The sequence below is a fragment of the Zonotrichia albicollis genome, chromosome 1 (genome assembly GCF_047830755.1).
Source record: "Zonotrichia albicollis isolate bZonAlb1 chromosome 1, bZonAlb1.hap1, whole genome shotgun sequence".
Taxonomy (NCBI): domain Eukaryota; kingdom Metazoa; phylum Chordata; class Aves; order Passeriformes; family Passerellidae; genus Zonotrichia; species Zonotrichia albicollis.
In genome coordinates this window covers 70104109-70119790 of record NC_133819.1, presented here as the reverse complement: position 1 = coordinate 70119790, position 15682 = coordinate 70104109, and the positions used below count along the sequence as shown (strand labels likewise).

The 15682-nt window shown below is 37.4% G+C and overlaps 1 protein-coding gene across 13 annotated transcripts in view; it reads right to left on the bottom strand.

The window, feature by feature from the left end:
• The window catches only part of LOC141729572 (uncharacterized), a 31141-nt gene that overhangs the window by 14043 nt on the left and 1416 nt on the right, over window positions 1–15682 (bottom strand). For 5 of the 13 annotated variants that reach the window (XM_074544344.1, XM_074544277.1, XM_074544284.1 and 2 more), the window contains exons 2-6: window positions 14210–15554; window positions 11260–11359; window positions 9991–10117; window positions 9419–9519; window positions 7571–7851 (exon numbers count right to left, since the gene is read on the bottom strand). In XM_074544344.1, the coding sequence (XP_074400445.1) occupies window positions 15533–15554 (22 nt within the window). In that variant the 3' untranslated portion in view covers window positions 7571–7851; window positions 9419–9519; window positions 9991–10117; window positions 11260–11359; window positions 14210–15532. Of the gene's footprint in view, window positions 1–7570; window positions 7852–7878; window positions 8095–9418; window positions 9520–9990; window positions 10118–11259; window positions 11360–14209; window positions 15597–15682 lie in introns of those variants that run through there. The other 8 variants (XM_074544350.1, XM_074544309.1, XM_074544291.1 and 5 more) reach the window with 8 other exon arrangements.

The window sequence follows — 15682 nt, the reverse complement described above, 5'->3', positions numbered from 1 at the left end:
TTTACAGCACATCCTCCAAGCCACAGCTCATCTTTCACATGATCCTGTTGCTAATGAAGCATGATCTTAGGCACTGCTCTGGGCACTTAAAGCTTGCAGTCTGTTTTGCCAGCAGCAAACCTACTGCATCTAAATTTGGCTTCAACCACAAGTCTAACCAAGATAGACTGGCCAGAACCATTTCCAAATTGAGTTTTGATATTTTCTTCTGAATCAAAGTTCAGAGGGACAGCTTCAAGTGTATTCTATGCCACCAGCTAAAGCCAAACAAATTCCAGAAAGTGGAAATGTAGCAGAACAGGAAATTTTCAAAAAGCAATAGGAAATTACATTAAGGTACAATAATTTTAACTTAATGAAGAAAACACAAAGAATTTTCTGTAAAGCCATCAAGCAGAACATTTAGGTCACAAATACAAAGGAAAAGAATGACTTTCAAAAACAAAAACATTGAGAGGCATGTTCTTAAAGGACAGGCCACCCCTTTCATTTACATCCCCACTGACAAAATCTAATTTACAATGTTTAATTTCACACTTGTATGAAAATTCTGAAATATTAGTCTTACAGTGGAGAACCTGAAATGAACCTAATCAGGAAGAAAGCACAGACTGAAAAAATGAAACAGAATCACAGAATGGTCAGGGTTGAATAGAGGAAAAGCTCCACATAAGCAAAACAATTCTCATTTTTATGTCCAAAAATAAAACAAACAATGAAAACATTTGAGTTAAAAAAATAATGAAAAGTGAACATATTTTAAGAATCAAGTAACAATTCTTCTCAAGCATTTCACTCCAGCATAATTACAAGCATCTCTTCTGTACCAGTTCTGCCACTGTTATCTTTCAAGAATTAATGCATTGCATGACCACTGCATAGCCAACATTCTTTAGGTTTACCTCCAACTGTCGATGGGGAAATGAACAGGAAGAGGCTGACATCATGTTCATGAGCAGCTGTCAAGATAGCAAATTTTATTTTCCTAGGTAATAAGTAGCTTCCTAAAACTAGTTACATGTGCTTGCTGTGGGTCACATAGCAGCATAACGAAGAATAGAAGGCAGTTCAAGATTTGCAATTGTTCTTTTCAACAGTGACTGTCTTCATATTTTTTTTTTTTTGCAAGAGTTTAATTTATTTTGCAGGGATTTGGGCACTTGTTTACTTATGCACCTAAACACCATTAACAGTGCCTGGCCACACTGCCCAGACACCTCCCAGCAGAAGCTGTTTTGCCCATCACTTTCCTTCTCCTGTAAATTTTGAAGGCCTGTCAGTTGGCTTCCACATAAGCTAAGAATATTTAATAGAGCAAATGTCTGTCTCTGAAGACATGGCACACTTGCTACCACAGAGACTGAGAGCCATCTGTCCCAGTAGCAAGAGACGTCTATCAGCCCCCTTCACACCCAGGTTTCCTGCCAGGCATCTGCCTACTCTCCTGTGGCACCCTGAGTGATGCCACGGCTCCGGGATGCAGCACCACCCACAGCACTCCAGTGTTGGAGCGCCACACTCCTGCCAAGTGACTGCCAGTGTTTCCTTTCTTCAACTCAGGGAAAGGTAATTCTGCCGCTAAGGACAAAGGTGGATATTCCCTATCCACTGTGCTGCCAGGTCCTATAGGACAAGTTCTCCACAAGCTGCTTTATTTAAGTATTATCACAAGCATCAAATTGGCTCCCACTGTCCTGTCCACCCATTCACTGCACACCCCAAGTAGGTTTTGGGAGAGCTTTAACCCAACATAGCCTCTTTCCATCCTATACATTCACTTAACCTTATTTTCTAATCCTGTAAAATGCTCAATTCAGAAGAAAGAAGGAAAGCTTCACTTTTTAAATACCAACAAGATGGAATGGAGCCAACAGTTCTACAGGAGGACAGAATATAAGTAAATAAAGGTAGTGTAAAAAGTAATCTTATCCCTAAGGAGTTGCAGCTGGGCCAATGATCAAAGATTAGGAAGAGGCCTGACTTTAACAGGCCACAGCTGTAACCAATGAGAAGAGTGCTATAAAAGAGTGGGTGGCTGCTTGAGAAGGGAACTGGACTCAGTTGGCTCCTTTGTGAAGAAAAAAAGTATTAGTGCTTGGAGGAGCTGTCCACAAGAAAACATCAAGAGCATATGAAACTTCTGAGATAAGAGACAACAGTATGGAACCCCTGCAATAAGATGACAACACAGTTTCAAACAGATAGTGCTACAAGGTACTTTCTTCTGTGTAAGTCAGAATTTCTAATGTAGCTGCCTTTTTTTTTTTTTTACCCTCAGAATTATGGCTTTACTATAACCATGGCAATGCAAAGTTTATTTGAACAAATCACTTAGTTGAGTCAGAAAGACTGTCAGAGCATCAGTCACAAGAGACTGGCCTTTGACAGAGGTTCAATGAAGTTCAAAACAAAAGGCTGAAGTAGGAAGCTTTCCAGAAAATGAAAGGGAATGTAGTCAAGGTGGAAATCCAACTCTATGATATTGAAAATCTTCAAATATGCCTATATGTGCAAGTTGATTTTAGAAGTTTTGAGAAGACATTCCTATTTCTAATCTGGCTGTAGAGTAGCAGAAGAGGAAAAAAAAGGTGTGGTTAAAGTCCACATTCCTCTGAACTAGCAAAGACACCCTTTTCAGTTATCAAGGCAGGAACATAAGCAGTCCTTGTCTTTGCAGTGTTTATATCTTTACATAGGTGTCTTCTGAACACAAATTCTAAAACAGGATCAAACACATCCTTAAAGATCAATATCCCAAATTGCCATTAGAAAACCATCAGTTAAAAATTCACCTGTTTTGTTAAATCAGGGTCACAGTGTTTGGTTTTTGCATATTCAACATAAGAGAGAAAACTACCAGTAGGGGAAAAATACCCTTTTTCTCTAGAAATCCTTTTCATGCCACAAAATAATCACTCCTACACAGCACTCAATACTCAACAGTAGAGTACTATTTTTCCTCCCTGAGCAATTTACACAAGTGGTAACATGAAGAGGACATCCATGCAATTCACCTATGTTTGCACCTGCTGGGTCAGAGAGACCTTGTGCCCTACTCCCAATGAAGGGCCTTGATGCCAGCATGCATTCCCATGGGTTTCTGGAAAACTAACTACAAGAATGCTTCCTGTCAGAAAGGAAATGAACCCTGTCACAGCTGGAAAATCATCACCTATTCTTCCTGTGTAAGTGGTCTGGAGGGATTACATTTCTCAGTTGCTGTTGTTAATTTAGGCTTTTAATGTGTTTTATCATCAGTACTTAAAGCTATTAGGAAAGATTCATACCACTGTGGGAAAGATAAGAGCACAAAGATTCTTATCAGACCTGTATACAATGAAATACTTCAGTTTATTATGTTTCAATTATTTATTTGTATTCCCAAAATGCCATGGTTTTCTGTGTTGAATTAAATTCCTAGCAGCCAATACTGCATAATGTAACATGATCATATTGGATTATTCTATTTTGATGTTTGAATGGTCTGCCAAAGTTTTCTAGAATTTTTTTTTATTGCTGCTATATGACCTGTTACTCTTGCAGGCCTGCAAATGGAATTTATTTAAAAAGGGGGGAAAAAACTCCATATGAAAATTATGTACGTGCTAATATACAAAGAGAAAATTCCTTGGAAGGGAAATGGTAAAAACATCTGAAAAAGCCAATGCAGATTACAGATCTGTTGTCCCAAATTCATTGATTTTTCTGGATTATCCCCCTGACCATCCTCAGTATACCTGAGGAACAACAGAGGAAGCCCTAGCTGCTCACAAACTCAAGCACAAGTCTTTATGCTTTAAAATCACATCTTTAACACACAATAATTTCAAAGAAAGAATGCAAGCATGGAAGTTTAAAATCCTTGTCCTGTGAAAATCAACTATAGCAGGTTTAAAAAGTGCTTACACACCTATCCAGATAATGGACCTTTCCAGCAAAAGGAAACAATGTCCTTTCAAAACACACTGTAAATAATTAATAACTGAGTAAATACTATTCCCAAAAACATGCAACGCATTCATATATTAGATGTAATAAACAAGATTACTCATCCTTCAAACACTCTATAAGGAAATCAGAGCTATTTTAATGACATATTTGCAAAGGCAATTCAAGTCCAGACACTCAGAAAATCAAGTGTTTTAGAATACTATGGAATTAATTTATACTATGCTCAAGACTTCTATTGGTAAAAGTCTTCCTGCTAATTACTTCACAAAGCAAGAATGACTCATAGAGTTATTTTATGCAACAGTATTCAAAACAAGAAAGAGGAAAAAGGGAATTTCATCGTCAGTTATTTGTGTGGATCTTTCCTGCACTAGAAAAATAAAGCTTACATTGCTCAAAGAATAAAAGCCCTGGACTTGCATGAGGGAACTTAAATACTCAGGGGAGTTGTTGAAGTGTTTGATGCATAGAAGGTGCTAAATCAGTGACTTCAGTAGAACCATAAAGCCTATATATAAAAATCTGTGATTTAAAGAGTGGGATTTAAGATGAAAGGCAAGTTGTGCCATTCTGAATAAATCTTTGTCATTATCTCCTCCCCTCCTCTTAAACATTTGTAATCTTTGAAAAGGAAAATCACCAGAAAAGAAAAAGTCAAGTCACTTGAAAAAGTTTTAGGCTCCATAAAGGTCTCACATGCATTACAACACGATTTTAATGAAAATCATCAAGGCAAGTCTATCAGTGAATCAGTCCTGTTAGGAATTAGTTTGATTCTTCACAGTTAGCTACTGAACGCTGATTACAGCAGCTGATAGTCACAGAAGCCACTGTGTTTTTTCTTTCTCTATATAAAGTACTGGATAAAATTTAGCAGCTGAAAAATCTTGACTGCTCTCTCTCTCTCTGTGGCTCTTTGTTAACTGCTTGATCTGTAACTTAAACAGAATTACAGCCCCACAATTTCAAGAAATTCACAATGGTATGTAATAATCAGCATTTTCCCTACAGTTTTAAAAGACTCCACTGTACTCCCAATCAGTAATATTGTACACCTCCGTAAAGTTTTAGATGATAAACCTGCACTTTGTGGCTGAAATAATGCAATAAAATTTGGTTATATTCTTTAGCATCATTAGCACTGCCATGAATTGAGGGTTTTAACTCCCATGCTCTGTCAGCAGAATGCACAAGCACAGAATGTACGTGAGCACATTCATTACACACGAATGAAAAGCATCCCTAGATTCAGTGCATTCTTAGTCTTTTCTCTCTCATCAGAAAATAAAACTTTGAGAACATTATTTTGACTTGTAATATATAACTTGATAGAAAAGAAGCTCATGGTGTTGGGTTGCTTGGTTATTTTATCCTCTAAAATATATACACACCTACTGCCATGTCAAAATCTTAACTCTCAATACTGAACTGCCCTTTCCATAAACTTGAGATAGATTTTGCTGAATATATTCTACTGCTTAACACTGAACAGAATGAAGACTTCCGATTCATGCATTCCAGCTATCGTTGCAGCAAACAGGTTGGAATTATAATTTTAAACCCTCCCGTAGGTATGGAGCCCCTGCTGGGATTCACAGGCAGAGGGGGACACTGGAAAGCGTTTGAAAAGTAACAAACAGCCCCTGATGTTGTTCATCTGCTGCCCCCTCCTGGAGGAAAACAAACAAAGCGCCACAGGACGGCCAGGAACACAGCTGCATTTCCAAGTCCAGCACTTTGCTGGTAACCTCCTGACAGCAGATCTTTCTCAGTTTAAAGGAATTTCTTGAAGTTTTGCAGTATCCATAGACTCTAAAATATACTTCCCATGTGCATCAGTTAATCTGGGCATAAGGAGAGGGACGAAGAGAAAATGAGGCTGCTTGCTCTGGCACTCTGGAGCCGTGTACAGGGCCCAGCCTGTGCTCTCAGTCACAGTGAGCACAGCAGGGTTATCCTCACACCCTTCTGCCACCAGCTATTCCATGTGTGCCGCAGGACACACCACTGAGCTGCCTGTGATTCCCAACAGATCCCATTCTGCTCTGGGGACAAGGCCTTGAGTGGAAAGAATTACGGGACAGCTGCAGGCTGGGACTACAGCCAATGCCACTTTTATGAGTTTGCACCTCAGGGGGACTGTAGGAAATGAACGGTGTTGGCATGAAGTTTGTTTTGCTGTACAAAAGTCAAGCAAAGCTCAAGTAAGAAGTAGGTATGAAAAGTTCAAGTAAATTCTTAATCTCCCTCTTCCAGGGAGAGCTCCAGAGATCCAGTCCATAAAAGCTCATTTTTCTTTCAAAACAGAGCTGTAAAAATCAGACACATTTCATACGTAACCTCAGATAAAATTTGGGTTGTCATACACCAGTGTAACTCCACAAGCAACTGTTGTAACGATGTGAAGTGCTAAACATTATACTTCTGCCACTTAAAACAGAGATAATTCTGTTAACTGACTACTTGATTTTAGAGAAGCCCCTAAGGCAGATGCCTGTGTGCAAGGTATGTCATCAGCACACTGGTCTGCTCCCTGCTTGCTAACAAAAATGCTCAGCCCACTTCAGGCAATTAGATCTTTGACTAGCTGAACCCAAATTTCAGTTTTGCTTTCTTTTTATTTCAGAGAGCTGCTAAAACATGCATTTATTTCTTTCCACATGAGCAATAACAACTTCAAATGAGAAAAGCCAGATTTAGTATAGACCAATTATTTAAGTCCTAGAAAACAGTGGGATAAAGAAGCCTTTGGGGAAAAAGCTTTGATGATTTGAATTAATTTATGATACACAACCGTGAAAGTAAGACAGTGACTTCTTTTGTTAAACTATCATAAAAATGTTTTCTGACAATGTAACAGACATGTATGTCCATAAACAACAACAAAAAGAGAAAACACCCCAAGCCAAATGTACATACTTAGAAGAAACTTGGAGAAAGAGATGTACTCAAGCTTCTCTACCTAAATATTAGAAAAGCTATCAGAATATTTTGTAATGTCAACTCGTGGACAGGTGGCTGCTAGAGATTATTATCTTCTTTATCAAAGAAAAAGAGATCTTTTCTGAATAACAGGAAAACATCAAATGCCTTCTCTAAATCTCTTAGGAAGAAAGGATACACTTGAGGTAAGGCAAAGTTTTGATGTTAACTCTTACAAGTGCAGATAAGTAGAATTTTACATTAACTGATAAAATTGGTGCTTTAGTTAGTTGTCCTCTTAAAAATGCAGCCATGATGCAAAGGAAGCTGATTTTTCACCTAGTTATCTTGCAGAATTCCAAGAAGTCTCACAGCATTTGTCTTGGCTCCTGAAAGAGTATTTCAGGGGCCTGCAACAAACTGCAGCAGAAAACCTTAGCTTTGTTATTAACTTTGTTATTGCCTGCAACAAACTGCAGCAGAAAACCTTAGCTGCACCTTTTGATCAGCAAATGCTTAATTTACTCCAAAGACTGGTAATATCACAAATCAAGTAGGAGGCAGCTCTTTTTATTTAGGCTATCAAAGAGCAACTTTCTTACAAAAATATGTAAGTAAATCAGCAGATAAATATACATGCCAAATATTCTGCAATTAAGAAACAAAATAGCAAGTTTTGCTATAATATTGATCATACCTACTGTACATGCTACACTTATATTAGCTTGAATCCTTCTTTCAAGTTGCTTTTTTGTTGAAACACACAGGATTATCTTCAGGCTTTTTTATTCTCTTTCATTTGTGGGTTTGTTGTTTCTTCACAATAGATTTGTTTGTGATGTCCTTTCAATGGATGTCTGGTTTTGAATACTTCATCCCAAAATGAAGACAAAACAGTGGTAGCAGCTCTGAAATTTTCCATATGCTCCTTCAACTCTTCTCTGGATTGCCATTTAAGAAATAAGCTAAGTAAACTAACTGAAAAAGAAACCCAAAATACATGATACCAATATTTTATAATACCATCAGTCATGGGAAGACTTAAAAATGAGATATGAAAATGTCAGGTGATGAAAGACAAAGCTGTAGAGAACATAAACCTTGCTCCTCATTCTGTGCTATGTTTGTGACACAGACAGAAAACAGAGCTTCTCAAGAAAAGTAATTTGTTTGAGTTGGTTTTTGTTTGTTCATTGTTGTGCTGTTTGGGGTTTTTTTAACCTGTAGGGCAAAATTAGATGCAAGTTAAAGATAAGTAATTTTGAGGAATGAACTGCTCGATTTTATTTTTGTGTATACTGCAAATACAATGAATTGGCAAGTGATTTACAGAAATGTTTAACTGCCATTCACACACATCTTGGAAATACAGATTATCATTACTGGATGCATAGTTGCATTATAAAATTGCTAAAGTGCTGCTCAGCACAACACAAGATAAAACAAAATTAGGTAAGCACAAATTATAGTCATAAAAATGACAGCATTTGAAAAGTTACTATTGTGTTTCATGTACTTGCCATGACAATAAATATGCCTTTCTTTTTAAAAGTGACAATGCAGGAAAGAGAAACATGATTTTCAGGTTTCTCATTTGACCTGAATCACTTTGTTCTACCAGATTACCATGTTTTTATCATATAAAAAATTTATCCTACAATGCACATTTCTAACATTCCTATCTTTTCTAAGTTTCCTCATGTAAACTTCCAGTGATTATAATACATGCAGATAAAGAACAACAACCTTTTAACATAATACAGCTACCATGCTACAAGGAGTTTATTTTCATTATGTTATGAATATCCAAAAATTGTTAAAATAACATAAAATGCTAATTACGTTGTTAGACTAATACAAAGATCAGTGAAATGTCAAACTAAGATATAGTCTTAAGAAATAGAGTGCTGCATACACCTTTAAATATATAGACCATACTTTGTAAAATTACGAGGGAAAAAGCCCATTGCATGATTGAGAAGATACCCAGTGTTGGTTTCAGAGTAAATTAAATACTTTCAACCATGCAAGTATCATTTGGCACATAATAACTTAATTTGATTCATTTTTTGGTGCTGACATAGTTTGTATATTACTGCTTTTGTACAAGCAACAAAGTACCAAAATACCAAAATTGTCCTTTCACCACCCTCCCAAAAGCTTACAAACAAGATATAAAAGCTGATGTTAGCTGTTATATAAATAAATCAATCTCAAAACAGAAGTACCAACTCTGAAGATAATTTGTAAAAAGCAGAACTTGATCATGTGAGATTTCAGCAGACAGCTGTTTACAGAAAGAAAAATTTAAAGACTTTTTCCTCACCTAGTGTCACCAAGCCTTATTTATTAATTTGCCTACACCTTTTAATGTGATGACACAGCAAGCATCAGATTACAAATACTGCCGGATTCTGGAGTTTCTAGTGACTAAGAGAAAAGGGAAGATAAATTGCCACTTTTGTGACCACGTACAGATTAAAAAATATTTAAGAATATTATTGCTTTTTTCATGTGCTGTATTCAAGCATAAACAAACACTTACCTGACTCTCCAATTCAGTGTGCACCAGCATGGTTTAGTCAAGATACCACCAACACATGTAAGGATGTTGTGAGGGAGCTGAAGCCAGGAAGTCTGAAGGGTCTGCATGTCACAGGACATAAGGAAGAAATATGTGAATTTTTATGTAGCCACTGTATGGCACATTCATGGGGTATAGCAATGTAGAACCTAGTAACTCAGAACATACAGCAGTACATACTGCTAAAGCAAACAACATTTCTGGTCATTTATTTTAGCATATTAAGGTAAATTCCCAACGCATTTCCTACAACATAATATAAAAGCTGTATTAAAAAACTCTAAGCCTCAACTCATTAAGGTTGCTAAGACAAGAAATAAAAATTAAATACTGCCAAAATTAAATTGCAAAAATCAGTTGCCTTGGTAACCTTAATCTCATTGTTTTTTGTATATCTACTCTGCTCTCTCAAGAATAAAGCAAGGCTAATGAAGCACTACCCATTCTACACACTGAATTTCAAAAGGATCACTGGGAGCAGAAATTTGCATACAGGCAAATCAGGCAATTGAAGATTTTGCAAGTGTACCCACCCACACAGATGAGTGCTTGGCTTTTTGACCTGTATTGAGAGCTCTCTTAATTTCTTCTTTTTTTTGAGATTTTGTTTTCTTTTCAACACTCGACAAGTTTTTTGTTTCATTTTTGGAATCAAAATACCTAGAAAGTTAAAACATTAACGCCAGGTTTCACATTGGGGAATTTTTATATATATACACACACAAATCAAAACCCTCTGATGCTTCAACTAATTGTCATTTGAGTAATGGCAGCAATATTAAATGGAAGTGACTGTGCACCCTGTTAATTTAATGCTGGTTCACATGTTTGAGACTAAATCCTTCTGTTCACTTCAGACCAAACTGTGGCCCAAGTTATTCTCATTTTCTGAGACTCCCCATTATTTTACAATTTGCCCACTTTGCCATGACCCATTTTCACTTTTCCTAACACGCCAAATTCTACTTAAGCTCATCTCCTCATCTTGTCTTTATCTCTGGCAACACCTCACAGGTTTTCCAGCCCCACTGGTGCTCAGTAGCCAACAACTTTTATATGCTGTCAACAAAACAATTAAAAACCTTTGCTAGCAAGGTGCCAAAGGAAACTGGAAAGTTTTCCTAGTTCCTGTCCCTGCCTCCCTAAAACAGTCTGTCACAATTAGCTTCCTGCAGTAAGGTATTGTCATTGTTCACTGCATTTTTCAGAGACATTGAAAAGGCCAAATCTCAACAGATTTTTCCATCAGGAATGTGGCCTTTCAACTGTTCTAACAGAAGACACCTCCTGAAGAATGCTTATATATTTCCTTCAAGCCAGGGACTGTTAGGGCTATCCAACCTAGCAACTATCAAATGCCAAAATGAGCTCACCAGAAACTCAAATCAACCTAAGAAGTACTCAAAACCCCCATCATGTCCTGCCATCCAGATTTCCTGCACTGAAGGTTGCCTTTTCTCCTCTACCTAGGTAAGAGCTGCTCAGCTGCAAGCTCAATGCAAGCTCAATGCAGCTGCCACATCCCAGCCCACCTACTGCCTTGGAAAGATGGGGATCCTTGCTGAGTGCCCTCAAGCAAACCCTAAGAAGTCCCTAATCCTTCCTCCCTGCCCTTCAAATCACTGTTCTAATCTATCTTAATGAGTTTTAAAGCCTTCTCCCATCAATTAAAACAAATATATTTGTATGTACACTTGTATTACACAAATATTTAGCACTGAAAGAGAAAAAAACAACTGCAAGAGAAATAAACAACTGCAGAAAACCTGACATCTTGCATTCAGTACACTTAGAAACAGTACCTGTGCTTGCACAGATGCTTGCAGACCTTGATCCATTCCTTAGCTGTATTAAAAGCCATGGTTTGTTGCAGTAGCTTAAAACCAGAGCAAATATGTTAATCTAAAATAGAAGAAAGACTTTTATCCACATTAAAGTTATTAACATAAATGTTCAAACTGAGCTCCTATGCAGTATTTAAAGTATTTTGTGGTTATTTAGGCAATATGAGGCCAAATTTGGCTGAGATGCACAGCATTAAAGAAGAAAGAGCAATTAATGATTGTGACAACATAATTTGACCATGGAGACTGTGGCAGCAAATCCAAGGTTAGCTCAGCTCTAAGAATGCCTAGTGCACTCAAAGTGTCAAAACAGAGCAAAAACCAAAGCAAACCAAAACATAATAACAAGGAGCTCTCAAAGATTTCAAACCATAATTAAAAATGAGTTAGCAAAATATGCACTTGCAGTGGAGTTATTTTGTTGTTAATTATGGAGCATATGAAAAATATTGAAGGAACAGCTATCTCTGAATACACAAGCCTCAAGGATTATTTTTAGTGGCAGACAAAACACTTTATGTGTCCCTTTTCTTCTAAGCACATCTGCTGACAGGCTAAATTTGGTCTGGAGAAAGTAGTGGTAGGAGGCTGCAGGTTTTGCCCAGAGGATTTCTGTTTAAAGGGAAATGCAATTGAGATCACTAACACTTTCTTGTAAAGGTTTTAATATAAAATAGCTCAGCTTCACAGCAACTTCTGAACATTTTTTTTAAGATTTAAGATTCAATTTGTAGATTGCTTTCCACTAGCCAGCTAGGCTTTCAAGTAGGTTAAAAGCTACAACAAACATGTTGTACCAAAAAACATTAGCAATTACAGTGAGAACTTGATACTAAGTTAAACACTAGCTTAGTGCTAAAATCTATGTTTAAAACTATTTCAAAAATCACCCTCATACCAACAGGAAGCCTCTCACTGTATCAGCTCCACAATCACAAGGAATCAGCAGAAAACAATTTCATATAATTTTACACTAAAGTTTCCTTTAATGGAATGAAACATCTGAAAAACATCAGCAAGCTGAAATTTCTTAGTTTCTTTATTGTTTCTTCTGCACCTCAAAAACGTATAGAAATTAGCATGGTGTTAAAAAAATATTTAGAAAGGTTTTCTTTGCTCACATTTATCACAAAAATGCAAGCAATATTCAGAAAAAAAATATAAAATGTTTGCAATTCCACAATACTATCAACAGCTAAAAATTGTTAAATATTTAACTTCTTAGATTTTTTACTAGGAAGCTAAAATTAAGCAAACTTCTGCATGTTAACATAGCAATGAATAGTAATATAACCTTCAAAATGCATTGCCCTCACACATAATGGAAATAGTCAAAAGAGCATCTTAGGAATCCCAGTCCCAGGTTTTCTCACTACAGTTGTAAGAAAGATGGATTTTTGATCCCCACACCTCCCACCCAAAAGGAATGAAAATATTCAACAGACAATTTGTAATTTGTTAATAAAAAGCAGTTCTCCTTTCACTTAAAAAACCAACAATTTGTATAAGCACTCAAAAATTTTTTCACTGCTGTAGTCATCTCTGTTTTGAAATACTGTGCATTTCAATTGGCTTTCCATGTGCTTTCCTTCCTACCCCCTTAGAGAAAAGTTACATTGGACTGCAGCCTTGTTCTTGGCTTACAGTCACAATCAAGGGGACGCTGTAATTCACTGTGAAGCAAATAAAAAACCTGGTTTGTTTTTAGTTCTAAAAATTGCCATTTTCTCAATTACTTTTCCTCCAGAAATTCTGCTATAACCTTTTAAAAAATTCTATCTCCTGCCCTGTCAAGCAGCAAAAACCTCAGAACGAGCCCATGTATCCCAAAGACAACAAAGGCATCAAAACCAGACAGTGTAACATGTAATGCAATCTAAACCTTTCCATCAAACCCCTTCATAATCTAATCTAAAGCCTACATCGTGACACAGATGCCTGGCTGTAACCACAGGATGCCCTGTCATTCCACATTCTTCCACATTCCTAACTTGCCTGTTTCCTTACCTGACCACTGCCACAAACTCCAGCACACACCCATGAGCCATCACCTCATTTCACGATCACCTGTTCTTTCACTTGGCCATACTGAGCAATCAGAACCAAAGCAGTATTTCAACCCATGAAACAAGAATTTGGGTTATGTCACAGCAGCAGCCAGGGCAACCTTGCTAAAATCAATTAATCACTGCAACCACCCACAACACCGAATGGTTAAACAGAAAAATGCCCAGACTACCTTTGTGCACTGCCATTCAAGACTTTTACCTACAGACATGAAGGTGAGCAGTAAATGCACAGTTTTATGGAGGGCAAAGCACGTGAAATTAGTAACAGAAGCATTATTTAAGCAATGAGGAAAAAAGTGTAATTGGTACCAAAGTGCCATTAGTAATTAATGCAAAGGGGAACAGAACTAGAGTACTGGAACAATGTTCTTTTGTGATTTAGGAGACAGATTATGCTACTCAAGGTCCTTCATATATCAATGGAGGTGATATCTAGCTATAAGAAATGTCACCAAACTCAGAGCTAAAAGGCAGTCACCTAGATAGAAGTACCTTCACAGAAATGTTTAGAGTCATTAAAAAGCTACTAATACTGAAATTGCTGGACTATAATGATCAACTACTCATAGAAACAGTCATAATCCAAAATATTAAATGAGAAAGGATTTTGCAGAATGAACGTCATCAAAATGTGAACAACACATTTTTAGAATTTTTACATTTCTTATGTTTTCTTTGCTCAAACCAGCATGAAGATGTTTTACAGTAGCTTCTGATAATAGCATTTACAGTTCACACTGAAAGGCTCCAATACATTTTGACCAAACAAAATCATTTGCAGCAATAAGTTCAAGCTGAGGAGGCAATTGGATGAGAGCAAAAAATAAAACCTGACTTACTGGTAAAATCACTGTGTGGGCACATAACCATGTCCTGACAATGCCAAGCAAGCTACTTGAAAATTGCTTATCTGCTCAGTTTCAGATGATGTGCACTGAGATGAGGTTTCCTCTGAGGGATGTTTCTGTGCACTTTCCAGGCACTTTATAAAGTGATAGAAAAGCATTCTTACAGATGAAGCACTGGAAGGTTTCTTTTATCCACATGTGTGATTTTCAATGATTTTCCATTAAGATCTACTCAGTCATGTGACAATAAACACATTTAAAGCCATGATCCACATCATGACCCTTTAAATGGATTTTCTCAGCATCTTGTGGCTCTAATGCTGTTTTCTCTCAGAACTCAGCTTTAAGGCACAAGCCTCTTCCATAGGGTGAGTTGAGCATTTAGATCCAGCTTCCAATTGGATTTTCAACTGATTTTCCTATGTTTCCATGTTTACACCTTGATTGAGCCTTAGGGGTTTTTTATTTCCCCAGCAAATGTCTGGGTTCTAACACAGGAAACATGACAGATGCTAAGAGGCATAGACTGGGTTTGTCTGTCCTTTCTCTTGGAATATGGAAGAGAAGTCAGCACTGCAGGGTTCCTCAAGCTGGAAATAAGCTGCTACTTCTCCAAACAAGGTGTTCATTTCACAGGAGTGAGATGCATGTGGATTATGCTTGGGTTCATGTCACAACAGCAAAGACTCTTATTTTAAGGCATCTGATACACAGGCAACAAGAGAGCTATTTTCTGCAAGATTTTCTTTGTTTTTATTCTTTTCATCTCCAAAGCTCATTTTTACCTTGGTCCATTTTAGGGCAGCCTGAAATTCGACATGCCATATCAGTTCCACAGATTTGAGCCAGGGGTTTCCTGATCTTACTTTTGATCCTGCTTGTGAAATGGCAGAGCTTGCACCTACGTATCTCCACTAGAAATATTTCCACCAGACCAGGCAATCTGGGCTTCAAAATCCTCAAGCAGAGCAGCATACAGCTGGGATATTGTGATGTCTTCATGGTGATGTGTGGGTTCATTGACAGAACACATGGATATTCGCAGTTAAATCTGTTAATTTTCCAGAGTTGCAGTTGGTTAGAACATGGAGCTGGTAACACCAAGGTGGTGGGTGCAGTCCCTGTACTGGACATTTACTTAAGAGCTGGACTCGACGATCCTTGTGGATCCCTTCCAACTCAGTATAGTAGGTGAATCTGTGAGAAGACAATAATAAAATCCACCTCATGATTTCGAGTGTCTTATCTACAGTCTGGGGAGCAACGCCATCCAGATTCAGTTTCCAGCCCTGGGGATGCCTGCAGATTTTACGACTATCTCAAAGAAGTGAGGGTCCTGCACGAGAAAAACGATGCCATAAATGACTGCTCAAATCACCTGTTGAAATTAAAAACGCAATACAGGTTAGCAACAGTACGAGATTTCTGTGCTAAGTTTATAACAGCTCCTGTTAGCAGACAGAC